This window comes from Phalacrocorax carbo, chromosome 22 (assembly GCF_963921805.1).
Source record: "Phalacrocorax carbo chromosome 22, bPhaCar2.1, whole genome shotgun sequence".
Classification (NCBI taxonomy): Eukaryota; Metazoa; Chordata; class Aves; order Suliformes; family Phalacrocoracidae; genus Phalacrocorax; species Phalacrocorax carbo.
Window position 1 is genome coordinate 662,052 of NC_087534.1, and position 22,401 is coordinate 684,452.

The following is a 22,401-nucleotide window of genomic DNA, read 5'->3' on the forward strand; positions in this document are numbered from 1 at the left end:
TGTATTTTATGAGGACATTTATGCTTTCCCCCACTCTGATGTGACAGCCAAGCAGTGGCACCCTGCAATTCCACAGCGAGGTCCAGCCACATCAGTCTTCATATTATCTTGCTGTAAATGAGATTCACTGGACAATATGGATCTGACTTGCAGCACAGCTGTGAAAGAAATCCTGCCTTTAAGATAGCTACCACCTATGAATAAATTGGATATACTTATTTTGGTCTCCTGACAGGCTCAAACTTTCTGCTGCAAGGCTATGCAAGCCAAGACCCAGCCTGCCTCACGGGCGTCTCTCATGGAAGGAAATATTTGGTGCACACCTCAGGAAAGGGCTCACAAATGCAGTCCTTGCCGGAGGGCGCTCGGCACACACGCTTTCTAACCCTGCAGGGATGACACCACAGCCAAAGGGGAGCTGGACTCACAGTTCCCCTTCCAGAGGGCTGGACTATCTGGGCAATCAGATTTCCCCTCTGTCCTGAGGCGTCAGACCCTCAGACGCAGGCAGCGAAGGTCGTCGCTGCCGCAGGGAGGGCAAAACCCTCCTTGTTTTGCCAGTCAGCTGCTGGCAGGATGCGGGGGGACGAGCTGTGACCAAATGCCATCCTCCCTGCAGCGGTGCTCGTGGCCGCACAGCAGCAGCAGCGGTGGGTCAGAGGACAGCAGGTACCGCACGCGGGACAGCCCCTTCTTCTGAGGACCTCACCACGGAGCAGCGCAGCTTCCCAGGAACTCGTCTGTATCATCAACACATTTCCTGCCCAGAGGCCAAGCTACAGCCCCTCTGGCTCCTTATACAACTTCCCCAAGACTGAACCTCGCCAACCGACATACCCCTCCCTGATAAGCCTTCGGGTACCTGCCAAGAGACCACCCGCCCCATCTCTGAGCGCCCACACATGTGGGAAGGCAAGCAGGCGTCGCAGCAAGGCTCTTCTCCCACCGCACACCTCCAGGATTCACCCAGAGTCCTGCAGCACAATCAATCAGAGGAACACGAGCTGCAGCTCAATCCATAGCAAACAGCAGCGTTTGATTTGTGTCCTGGAATCCCCGTCACACACAGTGACACACGATACAGGGTCAGCTGAGAGGCTGTGAGGTCCCACAGGGAACGTCGCGTTACGGCGGACGGCGTTGGGCAGAGCCCGGCTGTCTGAGGCAGCGCGGGCGTTGTTAAACGCTGCACAGCACGGCTTCCCTGCGGCGAGACACCAGCCTGGAAAAACCACCACCACTCACATCTTCTAATTAATACATCTCACCTAATTGAGTGCCCAACTGTTAAATGATGCCAGTCAGGTTAATTAAATGTTAAATCTTTCTCGGTTCGCAAAAAAAACCCAACCAAACAAAAAACCACCCACCAAAACCTCCCCCTGAAAAAGCCCACAAAATAGGAAAAGGAAAGCAGTTAAAGAAGCTTCAGTAGGGTTGGCAGGTAGTGCCCCCGCTGAGCGGAGTTCAAGCCTTGTAACCCCAAGTCTCGGAGCACCCATTCCACCAGCAACCACAGAGGGAGAGGTTTGATGAGCCACGGGAGGCAGCCGAGAGCTGAATCCCTGTGCTCCCCTCTGCTCCATCCGTTACTTCTCCTTCCACAGGTGGACTCGCAGCTCTTCAGCGCAGAGAGCACTTACCTGCCTGCGGTGGGAGCCCGACGCCGTGCCGAGGAACGCCACCGGCTGGGCCCCCTCGCCGCTGTGCTGCAGTCTGCCAACAGGCATTGGCATCGCTGACCGGGGTTCCAAACAGCGCCTTCCTCTTCGGCAGAAGCGGGATGAAGAGCGAGGTGAGGAACAGGCTGGCCATGACTTGTGATTTGAGGTCCAGGCAGGAATGCAGCGGGCGGCAGACCTGGGACCCACGGACCCATCTCCGTGAGTGGAGATTATCTTTTTGCCTCATTAAAAACTGGGCGTTGCTCAGCTGTGAACTGCTGGAAGGAAGATTCATGTCAGAGCAGAGCCAGTGTAGTGTCCCAGCTGCAATCAGGTGGCATGGAAACGCACGCTGGGGTGGGAGTGGAGAGAGCTCTCGTCCCACCGAGAAAGGCCATCGAAAGCTGAGCCCTTATCAAAGGGAACAGTATCATCGATCACGGACTTGACACTAGGAGCCTGAACTTCTCACTGGTCCCCAGGCAGCCGGCTCTGATTCACTGAGATGTGGGAACTCATTGAAAAGTCAGTTTGTGCACACTCGGGCTAGGACGAGTTGTCCTATTAATTAAGCATTTTTTTTTTAATAACAAGAAAATAATTCTTGTTATTTCCCTGACCCCTGAGATTATCTGTGTTTTCAAAATGAGTCACAAATTCCACAAATGGATGAATTCTTGGTGTGCAGAGTATCTTTACCGCTAGCTGCAGACACTGCGATTGAACACAAAATTTGGAGATGCAGCCCCTCCAGCTGAACTCAACAAAATGGCAGGGGTTCCAGATACCCATCTCACCTTTGAATATGCAGCTCTCCCCTTCTCTAAATAAGTGATTGGAAATGACTTATGAACTCCTCCATGCTTCTTTCAGTGACGGTAAGGAATATTTCCCCTTCTTATGCCTTTAGCTGACCCAGGAAACATTGTTTTCTGGCAGAATAATACAGGACAGCTGGAGGAGCTGCACGTGCTGTCCCGCACCTTCACATCAAAACCTTTTGCATGAAAAAATTGCCTAGAGACAGGTCTAATTTGTTCTAAACTATCATCCCTTCCATCAGCAAGCAGGGAATTGTTATCTGTTTATTTCTTACAATGTCACCGAATCAGTGACCACCTGCAAGGTGTCCATGATGATAAACGCTTGCTTTGTATACGGAGCTATTTCTGACAATGCTTGATAGTGCACATCTATCAAATTGCCTGAAGAGCCACCTATTAGGATCATTATCTAACACGGTCCCTTTGTGGGAGTTCAATGTCAGCACATCCTGGGGAAGGTACCGCACTGGGTACCTATTCTGCTCATTATTTCTCCAGATTAATAGTTCCACATTTCCATTACGGATTTGGGCTGAACTTTGGAGTTCTCCCAGCCAGAGCAAAGCTGTAGCACAAGCACCGAGACTCCCGAGCGTCCTCCCAGTGCACAGCTGACTGCTGCACCCGCTTGGTGTGAGCGGGAACTCCCGTCGGAGGGCCGGCTGCCTGAGCTCCGCGCCAGCCACCCAGGGGAAGGCAGCAATGCTTTTTTCCCTGCACAACTGTAGTTATCCAGCACCGTAAAAGTCCTGGTGAAACACCGACATGCCCTGCTACTTGCTTGCGAGCTGCTGGCTCTGTGCTGCCGAAAGCACCACCAGCTCTCCTTCTGCAGCTTGCTCTGTCCCAAGGGAAACTTATTTTGAAAGAGGTCTGGTTCAGATCAGTTCTGATCTTAAAAAGTCAGTGGTCAGCAATCTTTCAGCAAGCCATGGCCACTACGCCCCAAACCAGCCTTCCTACAAGAAAGCCACGGCTCTCAGCCCTGGGCAGTATTCATCGTCACTGAAGTGACAGGCAGGAAAACCACTTTTTCCTCACGCAACCGGTCACTAAACACAGGGGCCTTAATTGTTTCTGCAGATCCTCACCTGTTAATGCAAAACACAGGCCCTTGGAGGTCACGTAGCTCAGGTCTCGGGAAGAACACGTGCAGAAGTGATATTCTAAGAAGGCCCCTCAATGTCCTCTGGCCTTTCCCCTCGAGACGGGCTCTGCTGGAGGACAGTCCCCAAAGCCATGCCCACAGATCTCAGACCTAGCTGCAGCTCAGATGACACAAGCTAACGTCAGCTCCTTCCTGTAGGCTGAACCGTCCGGCCAGTGATGGATGCAGCCTTTTCCGACCTGACAGAAGTTATTGTCCTGTGTTGCTTTTTATTTCCCATCCCTCACTTTAAAGAGCAGTTCAGGCTACAGCCAGGCTAGCATATGAATAATATGCAAACAAAGCCTCCCCCAAACCCACAAAGAAGCCAGCCACCTTCCCTGTGTTGCCCCAGTAATCCTTGAACACAATAAGAGTGGTTCTAGCTTTGTTAAACAAAACAACTGCCATGTAACGCGCAGAAGGGCCAGAAGTGATGCCAACTATTTATGTGAGCAATAAAACCGCAGAAAAATGAACTACTGCTTCCCCATGGTGCAGGCAGCATGCAAAATGGATTTAGGTGATGAATCTGTTTCACTATTAGCTGCCAGATAGCTTTAATTCATGTCAGATACAATTAACTCATTCTGACAAGCGGAAAAGGAAGCTTGAATATTAACAGCATTGTAGGTTGCATTGTGCCGGGAGCGCCGTGCTTCAGCAGGACCACCTCTCTGCAGAGGGAGCCTTGAGCTACGCCGCCCCCACGCCCTCCAGAGCTAATTCAGCACGCAGAGCCCAAACAGGTACAAAGCGCCTCGCAGTCATAACCCCCGCCAAGTTCTACAGGTTCTGCTTCTTCCAGTCTTCCAGGCGCTAAACGTTATTTTGCGAGCATTTTTTTTTTTTTTCTCTGGGCATAAATAACATGTTAACCCCAATAACAGCACAAACACGGCCTTTCATCCTCCAGAATCAGGAACGTACAGCACATACCTCTAGCGTTAGAGACAAAGGTACGCCTCTGCCGGTGGAGCGCGGGGTAGGCAGGCTTGCAGGACACGAGGCTTTCACGACTGCGTTGGAAAGGCCTGCGGAAGCAGACAAGTCGTGTCTGCATCTCCTTACCGCTCAAGACTCAGTAGTCTAGAGAAATAACACTGTCCAGTACCAGCAAAAACATTAATTGCTAGATTTACTAAGTGACAATACGATACCCCCGCACTAGCCAGGAGACCGAAATGGCTGACCTGTAACAAGTTTGTCCACGCAGGGCCCTAAAGATTGTAACTAGAGCTTTTAAGAGCAGACAGCATTAGCAGGAGGATTCTCTAGGCCAGCTAAGCCTTTTAGTTAGTTTTTTTTTTCCTGGTAAAGACATGTTTAAAGCAGAATATAGACTTACACATCTGTATCCAAGTAAAGGTGTTACAGTTCTATTTACAGCTTAACTAACTGGGTTCTTTTAATTAACGCGTTAACAGAATTCATCAATGCCAGCAAGGCAAGTGTACTTGTAGCTTAGTAGCTTACAAGGTTGCCACCTGCAGTTAGGACTTAGAAGCTGCCAAAACCTCTACCACAGTGATTCCCAAATACACGGTATATACTTGAGGTTTGCATTACAGTGACGTACTTGCTTTTTAAAGGAAGTTCACGTACGAATGCTGTTCTACAAACTTTCTCCCCTAAGACAGGCTGCGTCAAAGATTTACACCGAAGCGTACGTTACCTCTGATAGCAGCTTTCCCCAGTCCTCCTTCTTATTCGTGCTGTAGGCTTGGCTTTTGCCAAAAGCAGAACTTTTCCAAACCCAGAGAAATTCCCAGAGTCTCAACAGTCTTGTTTATAGCCCCTTCAAAGAGGCTTAAACCAAGGACAAAAAGGTATCTCTGGAAAGGACAGTGCGCCAGCTAACAAAGAAACAGGCTTATTTTTAGAGAAAAAAAATCTTAGACAAAGTTAGAGAAGCAAAGTTCTTTACTCGGAATGCTGTCTTAACATGCCAATAAAAACGTTCTTACGTTAGCTTCCCTGCTGAAACAGAAAGGGTTATCAGGTTGTCCCTTGCAGACGCCATTTTACATATTTAACTTTGTATGATCCATACAGAGTAATGCTTCAGGGATCGAAGCTCGCTCCACTTTCAAGGGATTCCATCTCTTAGTTCAACGTACAAGAGAGGTGTCCTCTCCCATGCTGTACCAGCTACAAAGATTCACAATAAAAATGAAACCCTGGGTTTTGAGTGAGGGGAGTCTTATACATTTTAAGACTTTATGCCATCTTCCCACAGAGAGCTAGCGCTCCATAGAGAGCTCTGCTTTTCCAAGCTGTTGAAAAATAAGACTGTGGCTGTAGGAAAGCAAATACAAGACTTCTTCCCTGCTTCATTTTGCAAGGAAGCGTTAAGCCAGATGAGTGCCTCTGCTTATATTTTAAAATAAAAATATATTAACCCTTTCCCAAGAGGCTACATTTAAAGTTGAATTTTCCTGAATTTGAAGCAGAGCAAGATTTCTCTGTATTTTCTATATGCAATGGGAAAAAAAATCCCAAACCATTCATGACTGAGGAAGTTACTTTGCTCTGTTCAAATGGCATTTATTGGATATGGCTCTTCAAAGAATTGCACTGAATCAACTCATTTAGACGAGAAGAAAGGGCAAAACAATGTTTTGACCAGTCCAAGCTTTCTTCTTCTCTCTCTACGCTCAGTGCCAGGAGTACTGCTTCTCCTGAAGATTTTGAAGGGGGCGTAGGAAAAGCAAAGTTCTCTCACATTAGAGATACTCCAGTAGCTCTAAGGTTACTCTCAGCAACCTAGTTAAGCGGCGGTCTAGCTGATTGATTCTGTCCAGTTAAACTACCTGTGATCTTTTATTTTTTTAAAAAAGACGATAAAATACATAAGTTCACTATAAAAACCTCAAAGCCAGATACAAATACAAAGGCTACTATAAGAACAAAAGGATTGCTATTCATGGCAGCATCATGAACTACAAGAAGCTTTCCATTTAGTCCCAGGCACCAGTAACTTGCCTTTAGGTATCTCAGGTACTATTCTGAGATAGTCGCCACCTTTTAAGCACATTTGCAGAGAAAGGACATGCCTGGAAGGAACTGCAACAAGCCTGATCTGTTGCTTTCTTTGCCCAGACAGATATGAACTCCAGTCACTTGTGGCCACCGCTTATGTCTTCTGCAAGATACCAGAATAGCCTTTCTGCCCAGCTTGCTGGTCTGCAAGCCCAAGATAACTGTATCTTGGTCTCAACCTTAAAAGGAAATAGGAAATAAAGTGGTTTTTTTCCTGTATTAAAAAAATGCAATCTATTCTAATCCCATTACATACCATAGGTAGAAAAATTAGTTCTTAACTTCCATTCTGTAAATTAATGGAAGGAAGACACAAATGAGAACAAGAACTAAAGGCGCAGTCTTAAATGTAACGTTCTGTATTTACAGAGGGATGTCAACGTTCGCTCAGTTTCATCTCTGGGTTTTCGTACCACTGCAAGCTTGTGCGAGACGTACCTAGAAAGAAAGAGAAGCTAATCAGTACTCGAGAGATACTTCTATATCCCACAAGCACTTACAACTTCTGCCTGAACTAGAAGACACTTTCAGTTTTCATTCACTTTTTCAAAACAGTGACAACAGCTCTTTTTCAAGAAGTGCATGGTTTATCCACAGCTTGTATTAAGCAAGACGTGATGTAAAGCTACTCCCTCTCCTTCCCTTCTCAGTTCGTGCTTCTTCTTAACCAGTGACACGAACCAAAGTTCAAGACAAGGCAGTGGGAAAAATACAGGGTTTCTATTACAGCTCAACAGTCCAGTGACTAATGACAGAGTGACGACACTGCCTTACAACTTCAGGTCACTGTTGACAAAAATAGACTTACTGATAGCTTCTTCATAATTCCTTGGGCCTCTGGATTCAGATGAAGAAGATTCTTCTTGGTCAAATCACTTGCTGTTAAACGAATGCTCTGTGAAAAAAAAACAAACCCCAAATCTTAGGTTTTCTGTTTGGTCAGCTGTAGTGGCCGGAAGCAGGAAAAAAAAAGTAAATAAAATCCAAGCATACTAGGAGACCACATACAGGCAGAGAACTACATTCAGCTTGACCAGAAGCTCATCTCATACCTTCCTGGCAGTGAATTAAGACAGTACTGCCAGCAGAAGGTACTTTAGAGGTTACTTAAATGCACAGTAAAACATAATTCTACATTCTGCTTTGACCAGCGTGAACAGCTCCCACTTCTGACTAAAAATCTTTCAAGGTTCTTTTTAAGCTAGGTCAATCCCCTGATAAACCGCAGCAGCACAACTGAAGAGACAAGAGCAGATGACTTGAAACTGGTAGGGCCCCCAAGAAGTTACAAGCTATCCCTCCAGCGCAGATTTTAGAGATTAAGGTTTCTCATTTACCTCCCCTCCTCCGACAGGGACCGTAATGAAGATATCGTTGCTGTCAGCAAGGGGGCTGCCATTGGCGGAGATGGTGTAAACACGCTCATTTACTGCGGGTGTGCGCAAACCCGGTGTCTTGAAAATTCTGAGACAAAAAGTTATCGGTATGTAATTTCACTGCAGTTGCTCAAAGCACTTTTACTAATAGTCTTTCATTTCAGGTTCAAAGAGCCACTAAGGATTGTGTTGCAAATAGATGACAGATACATACACAGAGCAAATGGCAAGGCATTCCCCTTATAAGGGATCAACAGAGAAATTTAACAGAATACAAACCTGGAATCAAATTTGGGTGTGGCCATGGAGGTACCTCCCCGAGCACAGAGATCAATGATTTTACCAGTAGCTGGGGTGACAAAGTTGGTTTTGCTTGATCTGTTAAGGCAAAATAAACATCTGCTCATAGGAATACTTTTAACAAATGTACAAGCATTATCATATCAAAGACTTGAATTATCACCACAGAAAACCAGAGGTTCTTACTAATGAAAAGTAAACCCCAAAGCTAGGGATAGCTGGTCATCATAGGAGAGGAAGCTGCCCTTCTTTCATTCACTGTCAGGTCACTGATTTTTCCCCTATAGCACGGCACAACTACATCAACCAGCCTACTAAACCATACTCCGTTCCATTTAAGAGTTACATTAGCACTATACGCTTACTCTCCCCTTCTGAAATCCACTGAAAAATATATCCCCTATTACCTTTTACTCATGCGCTTCACTCTTGCTGAAGGAGCTCTTCTGCTCCTGGACACTGGCATTTTTTTAGTGGATGTTTTCACCTGAAACACACATTACTCAGCAAATCAGTTACTTCACTCCCATGTGACAGCTGAGTCCACAATGAACAAATGCTTCCATACAAAATGTTCGGCTCAATTGGCTCCTTTTTATGGCACAAGAGTCCAGAAACAAACACCACACAAGCTCCTCTGACTGCTTCCTATCGCTAGACGTTTCAGGAAGCGATACCTGTTTTGAAGTCCCCCTCAACGTATCCAGGACAGCTATATTATCATAGGCATCATCTCAGGAAGTCGTTTGTATCTTGGGAATAAAGTCATCACGAAGAATAGCTATTTACCTTTCCAGTTCTTGGATTAACGTTTTCAGCTTCTAGCTCTGGAAGACATTGGCTGTCATGTTTTGCTTTCTTTGCTAGAGGAAGCAAAGAAGGCTCTGCTTCTTCTTCAATAGCTTCAATATCCTGTTTAGGTTTTTCCACTAGAAAGAAAAAGTGTTATCCAAGTTGAAAATAAATAACAACTTTACATTATTTAATGTAAAGTAACTAACCTGCAGAGGTAAAGAGTGAACAACCACAAGCATTTTTGGCAACAATTTGCTTCTGAAGTCCAAATTCCAATGTAATCCAAATGGTTGACAGAGCGATATTTTGAGTGTTTTAATAAAATTAATAGAGCTACTGCAGATAGTAGGGATAAAAGCAGGATTATTTTCTTGCCTTTAAAAATATCAAGGGATGTAAGTAAAAACTGAATTATTCACAGTATGTAAACCATGACATGCTTTCATTTCACTGTGCTCATCACAAAGCTTAAAACTGACCTGTCTTGATGAGTTTTAAAGGAGTCTGGATAACTTCTGCTGTTAACTTGTTTATTTCTGTTATTTCCAAGTCTGCCTAAAATTAAAAACAGTCACAACACCATTAGGATTACCTATAGCACAGAGTTCTGAGAAAGCCAAGTGATAAAAGAAATCCCTAATTATTTTGTAGCAAAAATACCTCCACGCTTTCTGTTGCGCTCACACTGGGACCTTTCACGCTATTCCAGAGACGACAACAACACGCGAGGCCTGTGAGCCATTCGGGACTAAAGTGCCTGATTTATCAGCTACAAGCACCCTTCGCCTACGCCCTGCTGCTCAACCAATTTAGAAATGCTTTAATTCGCTGAAAAGCTCGTGTGCTCTCAGGGATCTGGGGGTGAAATCAAGCAGGTAAGGACTGACAAGGAGCAGTATGGGCACGCAAGTCCTACCATGGACACAGGAGGCATCTCTTATTGTGAGGTCTTAAAGCAACATTGGTGAAAGTATTTATGCAACCTCTGCTATTGCAACGCTCCTACCGAGTCGAGAAACCCTTCATTTCCTGCAAAGGTATGCAGCGCCGTCAGGGAAGATCAATATTTATGCTAGAAACCTACCGTCACTGCCTCTTCCAACACCTTTTTGCTTCCTCCTTTAGCTGAAATGAAAGCATTTTAAAAAAATTAAAATCACTGCACATCTAAGACAGCCGATAGAGCATATAGAGAGAGATTTTAATCTGACGCCACCAGGGTGCAAAAAACCAGCGCAAACCAGTTTTCTCGGCAGCGACCGAGCAGCCCCGGGCAGAGCGGGGGGGCGTGCGGGCCGCCCGCTCGGGGATGCCGGGCGGGGCGCGGGGAGCAAGGCTGCTCCTCTGGTACCGGCGGCTTTCGTGATCTGCGGGGAAAGGTGCCCCGCCAGCCCGCTCCCGGCCCGCTCCCGGCCCGTACCGAGGTAGTCGAGCCAGTTCATCTGGCGGAGCGCCACCGGCAGCCGCAGGATCTCGATGTTGTACAGGTTCTCCGTCTCCTTGACGAGGCGCTGCCCGTTCGTCCGCAGCTGCTCGACCCGGCTCCTCACTGCGGGGAGGGAACAGGGCTCGGTCACGGCCCCGGGACCCCCCGGCCCCCCCCGGCCCGCTCCCGCCCGCCGCGGCCTACCCTCGCGGTCGAAGTCCTTCAGGAAAGCCGCCAGCTTCCTGCCGCGCGCGCTCACGCCGGCCTTTTTCCGCGCGGAAGGCATGGCGGCGGGGCCGGGGGCCGGTGGGGGCCGATCGGGGCCGGGGGGTCGGTGCGGGTCGGTGGGGGCCGGGGCCGACGGTCGCTCAGGGCCGGGAGCGCCGCCGCCCGCCGCGCGTTCAAACCCAACGGCCGCCGCCCGCCGGCCAATCAGGGCTCGGCGCGGCGCGGCGCGGCGCAGTGACGCGGCGGGAGGGCGCGGTCCCGGGCCGGCGGGCCGCTATGGCCATGGCGGCGCTGGCGGCGGCGCTGCGCGAGTGGGCGGCGGCGGCGGCGCGGCGGGACGCGGCCTGGCGGGCGGCGCTGCCCGCGTGGGCGGCGCTGCTGGGGTCGCTGGCCGGGCTGGCGGCGCAGATGCGGGCGGCGCGGCGGCTGGCGTGGGGCGGCGCGGCGCTGGCGGCCTTCGGCGACCTGCGGCCGCGGCTGTGGCGGAAGCAGCGCGGCGCGGCCGAGGCGCTGCTGGAGCAGCTCGGCGAGCGGCGGTGAGGCGGCGGCGGCGGCGGCGGGGCCGGGCGGGGGAGCGCGGCGGGCCCCGCTGAGCGCCCCGCCTGTGCCGCGCAGGGCGGAGCTGCGGGCCGTGCGGGACGCCGTGGGGGCCGGCGCGGCCGCCGTGCTGCGGCTGTACGAGGAGCGGGCGGCGGAGCTGGGGCTGGCGGCGGCGCTGCGGCGCGGGCCGCGCTGCCCGTCGCTGGCGGACGCGCTGGAGGCGCTGCAGGAGGTGGAACGCTACTACCGGCACCTGTATCCTTTTGCGGGGGGGGCTCCCCGGGCAGCGCGGGCGGGCACCTTTTGCTGGTGGTCGTCCTTACCGGGCGCGAAGGTACCTGGAGAGCAAGCTTCTCCTCCGCGTCAGCTGCGACAGCCTGGCGGACATGGAAGCCCTCCCGCAGTCTTGGGAGAGCATCTTGGAGCGCTACAAGGAGGACGTCGTTCAAGGTAGTTCCACCTACAGCGCACCCAGAGGGTCTTTCCTTTAGCTCCGTGCGGGTGCCTCTGCCCTGGAGGCAGCGCGTAGGCCCGCTGCAGCTCGCTGCGTGGGTCTCGGCAGCAGCGGGTGACCTTGGTCAGTCTGTGACCTGCTTTGGGATCCTGTGAGTGTCTTCAGTGGTAGACCCTCGCCATCACGCCCTGAGCTCAGCTGGAAGCGACCTCCTTCCTCTCGCTGTAACAGCCTTAATGATCCTTTTCACTTGGTCTGCTACATTCGCTTTCCTTATCCTTTTCTTTCTTGCTTTTAGAAACAAGTTAAATTTTTGTGGGTACAGAATACAGATAAAATGCATTAAGCTAATGGGGTTGGTTTTTCTCCCTCCAACTCAGATGCACTTCTTAAGATCTCTCTGTTTGTGGACAACCAGCGAGAGCTGTGCTGCTCACCAGGCTCCTAACGGGGAACAGGAGGGACAGATGCTGACCAGCTTCTACGAGAGTCTGGTATGTTCTGAGATGGTCACCTCAGAAGATGATGAACTGAGGAAGCTTTTCTGGTGCTTTTGGAAGGAGAATGCATCGGGTACTTGGCCTCAGCAGGAAATGTCTCATTTTCAAGTGGAAATGGAGTCGGTGACTGAAGAGGAGGCTGAGCTGAACAAACCAGGAAGGTAGAAGGGAGTCATCTTCAGCTACAGAAGTCATCCTTTCTTTTGCCTGCCACGGATATTTTGTGTGCTATAAAAAAAACACTGAGACTTACTGACTTACAAAGCAGTGGGGAGGTGGGCCGCAAATAAGTGAGCATAACGTAAGGTCCAGCGGGCTGATACCGTGTAAGGAAGAGCTTTACATACCATCCTTACAGCTAAATAAAAGATGTAAATGGAGGCTCAAACCCAGTGTGTTTTCTTTCATCCCACCTGTACATTGAAGAGGAAGGAGCAAATTTGGCTTGAAAATGTAATTATGGAGGTGCCTGGACACCTGAGTTGTGATACAGGAAGTTTTCAAGTGTGTTAGTGTACACTTCTCTGATACATGTTTAAATCACGGTCTAAAACCTTCCTGCTCTGTGGCAGCAGCAGCTGCTGCCAGTTCTGGGAACATCTTTTGTTGGCCATGATACCAATCCTCTAATGTTCCCAGAAGGCAGTGGGAAGCCTGCCTCTAAATAACCTTTGGTAGGAACTGCAGCTTCCCCGAGGAGGCCAAATAAAGAATTGTACTTGGCCAGACCATAGCCGTGCTTGTGCTCCCTGTTTTTATGGTGAGGCAGGTCTCAAGCCCGGGGAGTCCATCTGACCACCTGAGGGCACTGCTCGACCTGCGGAGAGCGGCGTTCGAGCGGGCCCTGGGAGGCTGCTGGCTGCGCAGGGCTGCGGCTGCCAGTGCTCCCCATCAGCTGACAGGTCTTCATGGGATGGTGCTTCATATGCAGTTTCAATTGCAAAGAAAAATCACGTCACCCTCTTGGCATTGGCATGGCTTCTGGGCGTCATGGCTGATGAAATCGGCGTTTGCCAAGGGAAGGGTGTTACGCCTGGGGAAGTGAGGTGGGTTCTGCTCCCAGCAAGTACAGGGCAGGGGGTCGGGGGGTTGGAGTGCTTCGCTGCTGAAGGTAGTTCCTCCTTGTGCCTGCGTGCTCCTGGTGGTGGTCCTGTCCTCTGGCCAGCTGCGAGGGGCTCTCGTGGCTGGACAAGTGCCCTCTGCTCCGTGCATCCCCCACAGACCCCGTGCGAGAGTGCCGCGTAACTGCTGTGAGTCACAGTGCGGCTGTTCTGAGCTGCGCCCTCGGCCATCTCCTTTCCAGGGAAGTGAGGAGCAGCGTCCTCCCCTTCCTCCTGCTGCTTCAGCTTAAGATAAAGCAGATGATGCAGTGAGGGTACTGGTTTGGCAGATCAGGCAAGAATGCAGTTTATTTAGCAAATGGCTGTACAGCAGTCTCGATGCAGACACTTCTGCATGCAAAGCACTTCGCATCCTTCTTGAGCGGCTCTGTCTCACCATGACCTGTCACTGACTCATTCTGTCAGTTTGCTGCTGATGCTGTGGGTTGCATCACAGCATCAGTTCAGTACAAGGCATTTACTTTCCTGTCCACAGCAGAGCAAGCAATTTCATCTAGTTTGATTCCAGCCACAAACTCCTCCCAACTAGAAATTCACCTTCTGTGTTGAGGTTCCAGTCAGTGAAGCAGCGTAGGTAAACTGAGTTAGCCATTGCCAGCTGCTAGTGTTCAGCCCATGCATCTTCCCTAGGGACATCACTGACTTCCGACTGCAAGGAAAGGGTGAGTGTGTGCTGTGGGACGACACAGATTGCAGTGGATTTATACCAGCACCCTCGTAGCTATCTGAGAGCCGAGTGCTGGTCTCTGCAGAGGCTGCCAGTCTGAAATCCACCTGGCAAACAGGTTGACTGTTGTGGCACGGCAAAGAGGAAAGGCAGTATCCTCCATCCAGCTCCTGTTCCTTTTCTGGTATGGTTTTGAACCTGCTTCCGAAGCGCAGGCGTGTTGCCTGTGTTGGGAGTGTGCTGCCAAGCCAGGCGGGTAATGGCAAGCGTGCCCGCGCCTCCCTCAGCGCTGGTGGCTGTCGCGGCAATGAAGGGCCCGCACAGTTCTGATTTTGGGATGAGGGATGAGGGAGAGCAGGCAAGTGAAGGGAGAGCAGCTGTACGGCCTCGTGGTGGTCGTACATGGCTTGAAGGGCATGAAGACAGCAGACTGTAGGGTGAGTCCTGGCGTGCCATCCTTGATCAGGCCTTCAGGTTATCATCACCATAAAACAATAAAACATGGTGTTGGTGGATGTGGGATCGTGTTTACATGTGCACACACTACACAGCCCTTCAACACCCCTCGTCTCTGGCAGCCTGTCTTTAGTACAGCTGCATAAAGAATAAATGGATTTAAACTGTGGAAGGTCTTAGTTTGGTGGTTGCCCTTCTGCTTCTCCCAGACGTTTGGCCCTCTGGCGCCTGCTAAAAGTGCTGAGAGCTTTCTGAAATAAAAGTGGCAGTGGCGTGACTCTGACTGAAATGGGGTGAAGGAGGTGCTCATTAAAGTTTTGGTGTGATTAATTACGCGGTACTGTTTCTGGCTGACGGGCCATGTCATCAGTTGCATTTGTCTGCAACGTTCTGGAAGAGCACGACTGAACCTCCGCATCAGAGTGCTCTAATTGGATACAACTGTGGGTTTGTTCCTTTCAAGATCTGGATGTTACAGCTCAGGACAGCCGCCAAGGTCCCCAGTTGCTAATGTGGATATGGTTCCTTGTGTGTGTGAGACTCCCTTCAGCTGGCATTCGCCGAGGAGCCTCTGCGGGTTCGAAGGTTCCCACCATGAAGACAGCCAGGGTGGGCATTCAGTCTTCCAGCATTTAATTTAAGAGCACTGGAGTGAGTGCCGCTCCTCCCGTTCCGATGCCTGGGAGCAGCACGGCTGAGTTAGACACCCGCGCTCCGACCGCAGCGATACCGTCCGGTGGTGCCGTCCCAGCCCGCGGCTCCGAGCAGCCAGGGCAGGCTGCCTGCCGTAGGCACCGCTCTTCCTCCCCAGGTCCCTCCCTCGTCCCGAAGGCCCTCGGCTCACTCGGTTTGCTTCTGTGCTCGAACTCTCCAAGACTGAGCTGTGACATGGCCTGCCGTTAGCAAGCCGTGTCTGCTGTCATCAGTAAAGGATTTCGGCGTCTGTCTGGGTACTGGGCCGGGAGGCAGGTGGATGAAAAAGCAGCAGCACCCTCCTGGCAGGCAGCGGGGTCCTCTCCAGCTGCCTGGGGAAGCCGAATGCGGGGACGGGGGGCTCCAGCCTGTGGGAGACCCGAGCGGGGCCGGTGGGTGAGGGCGGTGTCGGGGGCTCTGAGGCTAACTAGTAAAATACACCCAACCATAAAAATAAATCTGAGTGCCTTTATTTTTGGAGTGGAGCCCTTAAAGTATTCTTGCATGAAGATCTGTCTCTTGGGAATGCAATAAAACAAAGTTAGCAGCTGGGCCTACCTTGTTAAAGTAAAATTTTCAGGAAACACAAAGCTCGTGCTTTGATTTTCATCTTTACCTCCTGCTAACTTAATTTGAAAATAGTTATTCTTCACTTACAGGGAAAGCATAAACTAAAATCAGTTACTAAATTTGAATACCCATGAACATTTATAGAGAGCATCTGACTTCTATCTGCTTAGTTTGTTTTTTCATGTAGGGTGATGCAGTGGTGTCTCTGCACAGTTCTGCTTCAGAAATGAGGACCTGCTGTGGGTAACTCCAGACTTTTAAAAGAAACCCAAAAGCTTTGCTTCAGCATAAGCTCATGGATTTCAAACAGGTTTCAAAACCTAATTTACTACAAGGGTTCATAGTTAGGAAAAATAAAAAAGAATTTGGCACCTGAATTTAAGTGTAAAGAGAGTTGGAGGCAGAAATATGCGATAAAAAGCTTTGTGAGTCACTTAATAAACCAAGCATGGGGTTCACAAGCCCCTGTGTATTCTTTGAGACCTGCACCGTGGCCTGAAGCAGAACTCCTTTGTGATTTTCCAGGGCCCAAGAGGCTGCGCGAGTGCTCGTCTGCTCAGAGATAAAACCGCCGTTCTCCCATCTGCGTTAGTTGGGTGTGTAGCTCCGTTCCTCGCGTTCGGCCGTCTCGCTTTAGCGTTTCCTGAGTGCTCTTGACTTTATCCCGGCGTTTGCCCTGTTGAGTTGCTGGTGAGCTCCAAGGGGGGCAAAATCTGCTACTCCTACTGATGTGCGTTGAGTGGGGACACATCTGCCTGGGAAGCAGGGATGTGCCTTCCCGCAGCGCAGACACGCTCAGTGCAGTGTCTGTTGTCTGCCCTTGCAAGGGTGGGCACGTGCAGTTATTTGGCGAGCTCTTTGCCGCCGTGGTTTATCCCTCGTTGCTACACCCAGCCCCTTCCATTCCAGCAGACCCTCTGGGGCCGCCTGTTGTGCACTTCACGCTCCCGCAGAATACAGGCTGTTCGCGTTGCTCGCTCTCTGCCAGTCCTGTGTAGGTTTTGTTTCAATCCTCCCTTCCTGCTTTTCCCCCCAACCCTTTCACTCCTCCTCCCTCCTTCTGTGGGAACAAATCTACAGTAGGTGTCTCTTGAACTTGCCTGAACTCCTTGTCCCAAGCACCTTCCTGACTAATCCTTTCCAGATGTCCAGGAACTTTCATGTTTGGCAGTTCTGCTCGAGTTCCTCATTCATTCTCAGATAGAGCAAACATTATATTTCCTAATATTATTTGAAAAATAAGACTGATCGTGGCCTTCTGAAGTCGTTGCCACCTCAAAATGCAATGAATGCAATGAAGCAGCCTTCAACCCCCAAACTGGAGCACCACAGATACTAATAAACAGCACAGGAGTTTTATTTTCCATAGCTGACTGTGCTCCACAGCTGCCCATGAAGTTCTGAAAGCACTCAGTGCTGCGCTTGCCCCCAGCCAAGTGACGGGGGTGTTGGCTTGCAATTTCCCAGCTACAGCAGCATGGAGAAATTAGGAGATCTGTCTGACGTTACCCCGATGGTGACCCAACAATGGAAAGCAAGTTGTCTCCCTGCCCATCCTCTCATCTAGCTTCCAGCATAACTTTGGTTTTGGGGAGATGGCTGTTACTTCAGGCAGGGGATATGGTCGGTGGCTTCTTTCATGCGCAATCTCCGGGTGGGCTGTGCATCGCATCTTTGATGTTGAGTATGTCAAGCTGCATGCAGCCTCATGGTTTGTCCGTAAAGGCTGTGTTTGGCATGGGCCTCTGGGGAAAAGGGCCGTCTGTCACCCCGCAGTCCAGCGGGATGATGAGGTCTGTAAGACTGGAAGCAATGCCCGAGCCAGTTCACAGTCCTGGAGGCCGCCTCTCCAGCACAGCCGCTAGCTTGTCGTGAAGTCACACCCTGTGGTTCCCCATTCCCCATGTGCATAGAACGGCTTTTCATCCTTCCACCCTGCGCTCCGTGTGCAGCAAGGCTTGCAAGGCTTGGTTTTGGCTATTGGAAAGCTTTGTTCAGTGGGACTTGGGAAATTCTTGTCTTTTTCCTTCCATTTTTCCTTGCTTTGGGATTCACCTGGCGTGTTACGTGTTGTCTGCAAACTGCTGGTGGTAGGAGAGAGATCTTCCCTAAATTCAGATTCTTGTTATGGAACCACAATACGGTTTTGGGCCATCAGCGGTCTGGGGTCCAGGAACGGTAAGTGCTGGTAGGATGATCCTGCTTTGTTGTCCCGTGCTCCCGGCAGCTCCACAGGCGCCATTGCCTTCCCACACGAGCAGCACTTACAGAGATATTAAATAGCTCTAATTTCACAGCAAAGCAAGCCTCTGTGAGACTCGGTGCTCCTCCGTCCCCCAGCATACCGCCGCTGCCTCCTCACGGGGTCTGTGACAGGATGGCTCCCTCTTCCTTTTTCTCCGCAGTCCAGACAGTCGCTAGGCCACCTGGGGAAGGCGGAATGAAGAACATCAAGCCAGTAAGTCTCCTAACTGTTCTGCTATGTGAAGAATGAATCCAAGAGCCTTTGCACACTATTAATCTTTTCCAATTCCTAAGAAAGCAAATGATCTCCTCCTGCTCCCATAAATTCAACCTCTCTCTCCCGCTTCCCCCCCCCCCCAGCGTTTGAACTGTTCGCCAAGAGCTTTATTAAAAACTACAAGATGCAGTTTTGTTTCTAACTGAATCCCAAACAACTGTGTTAGGTGGAGAAGAAACATTTGGTGCAGTCAGCTTTAGAGCATTTTTGTGTGTAGTCCATAGCCACTTGTCAGCCAGGGACCAGACTGAGCTCTGCACTAAGCATAATAGGACCTTTTCTCTTTTCTCCGGAGGTTAGGGGATGAATTCAAGCTGGTCGAACCTTACGGCCTCATTTCCAAGAGCACCTGGCAGTGACTGCTACAGCTGCCCCCTGAGACGGCAGCGCGGCCCGGTAACGCCTCACCCTCCCGACTCTGCGTGACCTCGCCTGCCGCTGCACTTCAAAACGATGCTGTTCTCTGCAACGTGCCATTGGCCTCGGGAACAAACTGTGCTGTGCCGCTGCCAGGTCCGGACAGCTTTCCTGCCGTCCCCCTTCCCTGCCCTTGGCGGGGAGGTTTCTGGAGATGCCGCAGACCCTGCCACCTGCCCTCTTGGCACGGCCCTGGCCAGCGGCACCTCTGTGGGAGGTGTGGAGCTGCAGGTGATCGTCCCCAGCTTCTGATGTGAGCGGAGAAGCTGCAGCCGGTGGTGGGAGGCAGCGACCAACGGCGGCCGTGGCCGTGCTGGGACGGCCAGGGTGAGGAGAGCAGGGTCCCGCGGAGGGTGGCTCCGCACGGCAGCGCTGCCGAGGTGCGCGCCAGGGTCCCCGCCAGCTGCCGTGCGTCACCGCCATTCCTTGGCCCCGCGTGCAATGTGTCATAGCCTTCTCCCTTTCATTTCCTAATGTTCCCTCAGTCTGAAAGCCATCAACCAGTACTGAGAAAAAACATTCGCAGAGGAAGCCAAAGCAGAAGTAAGCAAAGCTGTTCCTTTGGCTGAATTCCTCCAGCTCGCTGTGTCCTGCTACTCTGAGCAAGAAGAGCCTGCTCCTGCCTTGCGCACCTGAGCTACCGGGAGAGGACAGCAGCGATAGTCTTCCTTGCTTTCACTGGCAGGGGTTTCACATCCCTGTTTTGGAAATAAAAGCATGGCTCCATTGTAATGCAGGGGGAACCGTGATTCTGGAATAGATCCTACGGTTTTTATTGCTTTGGGTGTCTGAGAGGTAAAACACCATCATTCATTTCCCTTCTTTATGTGTGACCCTCAAAAGTGGGTTCCACCATCTCACTCTCCTCATGAAGAAACTGATGTGACTAAGAAGTTTAAACAGAGCTGATTCTGAAAGCAAAATAGAAAATCAGGGACTGGCCAATCAGGAATTGTAAAGGAAATACCTGCTGGTACCAAGCTCAAGGCAGGGGAAAGGGTTGAGAGAGGCATCCTGGGTCATCCAGGCCATTTCTCTACACAAAGCTTTCCCCCTCAAGAAATCTGCACGTTGTTGTGCAAAGCAGGGGAGAGCTCACCCGGTGTGGCTTTGCTGAGGAGAACTTGGTTTCATGGCACGGTTGTGGTACATCTCTGCGCAAACCCTAGGAAAGAGGGTGAGAGCAGGTTGTGCAAGCGGGGAGGAGGCAGATGGGGCTGTGGAGTGTGGCTTGCACAAGGAATGCTTTTAAACTTAATAAACCTACCCGTGAGCCAAATGTCAGGAGCAGGGGAAGGGAGAAGTAAGCGATGGGAAAGTCCAGATAATCGTGCACGAAGGAAAAGCAATCTGAAGCGGTTCTGGGGCTGACCTGTGGGAGCAGGGAGCTGGGAGCGCACCTGAGGCAGCGACAGAACTTGTCTGCTAATGAGGCACCTGAGAGCGAGCTGCCGTGTGTGTCAGTCACCTCTGCGGCTGTCAGGACTTGGGGTGGGCTGAGCCCCTGGCAGAGGTTCCCTTTCCCGTGCTGCATCACACCGGGCAGCCGGGGTCCTGCAGCCCCCTGCCCGAGGCGTGGGGAGATGGGGAGCCTGCGATGTGGAAAAAGCCCAGAGGCACCAGGGGAATAATCCAGACCAGCTTTTGCTGGACACGACTACCCCAGCTCTAAAAGGCTTTTTGGTCAAGTTTAATAACATTAGTCTGTAAGCTCTAGAGATGTCAGCTTGCTGGCAGGTCTGCGTTCAGTAGTTCCTCGCGCGCCAGGGAATGCTGTTGCTCATTTCATTGGCCTTGACTTCGCTGGATCAGGCTGTTGCTTTGCTTCTCAATTAGCCGCATCTGCACAGCAGTAATAAGCTGGAGATTAGAAAGCCCAGAGAGGGGTGCAGGAAAGTTCATCCATGTGGAAGGGAGCTCCCTGCGACCCCCCGCCCTGGGAACGCTGGGGCTCGGCACCTAACGTGACCTCTGTCCCCACCGGGAGCCCCGCCGGGGTCCAGGCCCCCCCTTATTGCTGCCGCTGTGACACTGTACAGCTTGTTCTGTTTCTGGGGAGCATGTGTTCTCTAAAGCTCCAGTTTAGGTCTGTGCTGACATTACTGAAGCTACTGGTAATAAAACATGTCACTACAGGGGCCAGGGCCACATCTGATCCTGCGAAGGGAAAGCAAAAAAATTTACAAAACCCCCAAAACTCCAAAAAAATGAAACCAAACACATATTGACAGGAGGGCTGGATGCCCAGGGATGCGGAGCACTTGGCCCCGCTGCCCAGCCCCGTCAAGAGGGACCTCCCAGACCTGCTCGTTGGCCACGCAGAAGGGACAAGAGGCACACGGGAGTCACAGCTTCCCGGTGCCACATCATCGTGCAAGTGTTGAACGCTCCCGGTGCAATGAACTACAAATAAATGCTGTTGATGCCTCTGCCATCCCGTCAGGGATTAGTACATGCTGGAGCAATTTTCATGGGGATGAAACTTGGAAGACAGGGCAATGCTGAGGGAATAGAGTATTATTTATTATTGCCAGTTGCAAGGGAACAGCAGCAGCCTCCAAGCTTGTATAACTCTGGAACACGACTATTATTAGAACGGAAAGTTAGCAAGCAATTAGCTAATTGCAATTCACATTGTCTGCTGGCAATTATAAGGAGAACAGTTATAAACTCCAACAGATGGAACTCAAATGGGTCAGCCTCTCTTCTTTTTTTTTCCATCCCCGAAGGACATTTGCTATGAACTAGACAGGTTCCGACCAGGGATTCATGGAAGAAGCCAGTCTTGGGGGCAAACACACCGAAGGGGTCCCTGCAGACAGCCTTCCCCAGCCGAGGCGATGCTAAGCAGCCGCCTTCCTGCGTCCGTGCTCGCTAGCAGCAGACCTGCCCCGTGCTCGCAGGCGGCGGTTTGGTGGAGCTTGTCCTTTCCGGACTTTCCCAAATGGGACATCTTCAAGGCTGGAGAGTTCAACTAATTGCTCTGTGGTTTCATTCATTTACTCTGCTGTGGTGCTATTTGTTTTGTCGCCCTGGAAAAGCAGGGAGCAGAGCAATCCAGCTAAAATATGCATTTCTTCTCATGCATTTGTTTGTGCCTCTATACAGCTTCAGCTAACAGCTTCGCTTCTTTCTCCAGCGGTGACACAAATCAATGGTGCCTCCCTGAACCTGATTTCTAAACCTCTTGAAATTATTTGAGGGATCTTCAGTCCCTAGTGAGACAGAGTCAGGAAAGGGGTCTCTGCAAAGATTAGCAGGAGATGAGGCAGTGCTCTGCTTCCCCTCTCAAGCCACAGCAGATACCAGCAGGGCAGTTCTTGCGGGACTGAGCTTATCTCGTCGCTTTTGTTAGAAATACCTGAGTGATGCAGCACCAGATCGTGACTGATGGTGTGAAACATGAGGCTTGCGTTCAAGGGACTCAAAGCACATCTTACATTTGTTTAAGCCAAAGAAGGGTGCAGATATGCTCCCTACCTGTGCCACTTCATCATCCTCTGGATGTTTTGTACTTGATGAGCAGTATGTTGAAGTGATGCTATCGACGTCTACTGAAGGGTTGAGAAATTGTAATTTCCCTGTGAAGTGTTTCTCTGCTGAAGTATGTCAAGATCCAGGTGCAGTGCATACAGAATGTTAAGGCTAGAGGTGTATGAG

The 22,401-nt window shown here is 50.8% G+C and overlaps 2 protein-coding genes across 2 annotated transcripts; one reads left to right on the top strand and one right to left on the bottom strand.

Annotated features, from left to right (window-relative positions):
* Nucleotides 1-5,540: 5,540 nt before the first annotated feature.
* Nucleotides 5,541-11,022, bottom strand: CDCA8 (cell division cycle associated 8). The gene is made up of 10 exons (XM_064471161.1): nt 10,779-11,022; nt 10,569-10,697; nt 10,233-10,273; nt 9,628-9,703; nt 9,143-9,282; nt 8,761-8,840; nt 8,333-8,431; nt 8,015-8,141; nt 7,486-7,572; nt 5,541-7,115 (listed from the first exon to the last, which is right to left on the bottom strand). Exons 1-10 carry the CDS (start codon nt 10,858-10,860, stop codon nt 7,071-7,073), a joined length of 906 nt encoding a protein of 301 aa, XP_064327231.1. The 5' UTR covers nt 10,861-11,022; the 3' UTR covers nt 5,541-7,070.
* A 25-nt stretch (nt 11,023-11,047) lies between these two features.
* AIRIM (AFG2 interacting ribosome maturation factor) lies at nt 11,048-12,684 on the top strand. Its single transcript, XM_064471163.1, has 4 exons — nt 11,048-11,338; nt 11,418-11,597; nt 11,677-11,792; nt 12,177-12,684. Exons 1-4 carry the CDS (start codon nt 11,079-11,081, stop codon nt 12,242-12,244), a joined length of 624 nt encoding a protein of 207 aa, XP_064327233.1. The 5' UTR covers nt 11,048-11,078; the 3' UTR covers nt 12,245-12,684.
* Nucleotides 12,685-22,401: the final 9,717 nt, after the last annotated feature.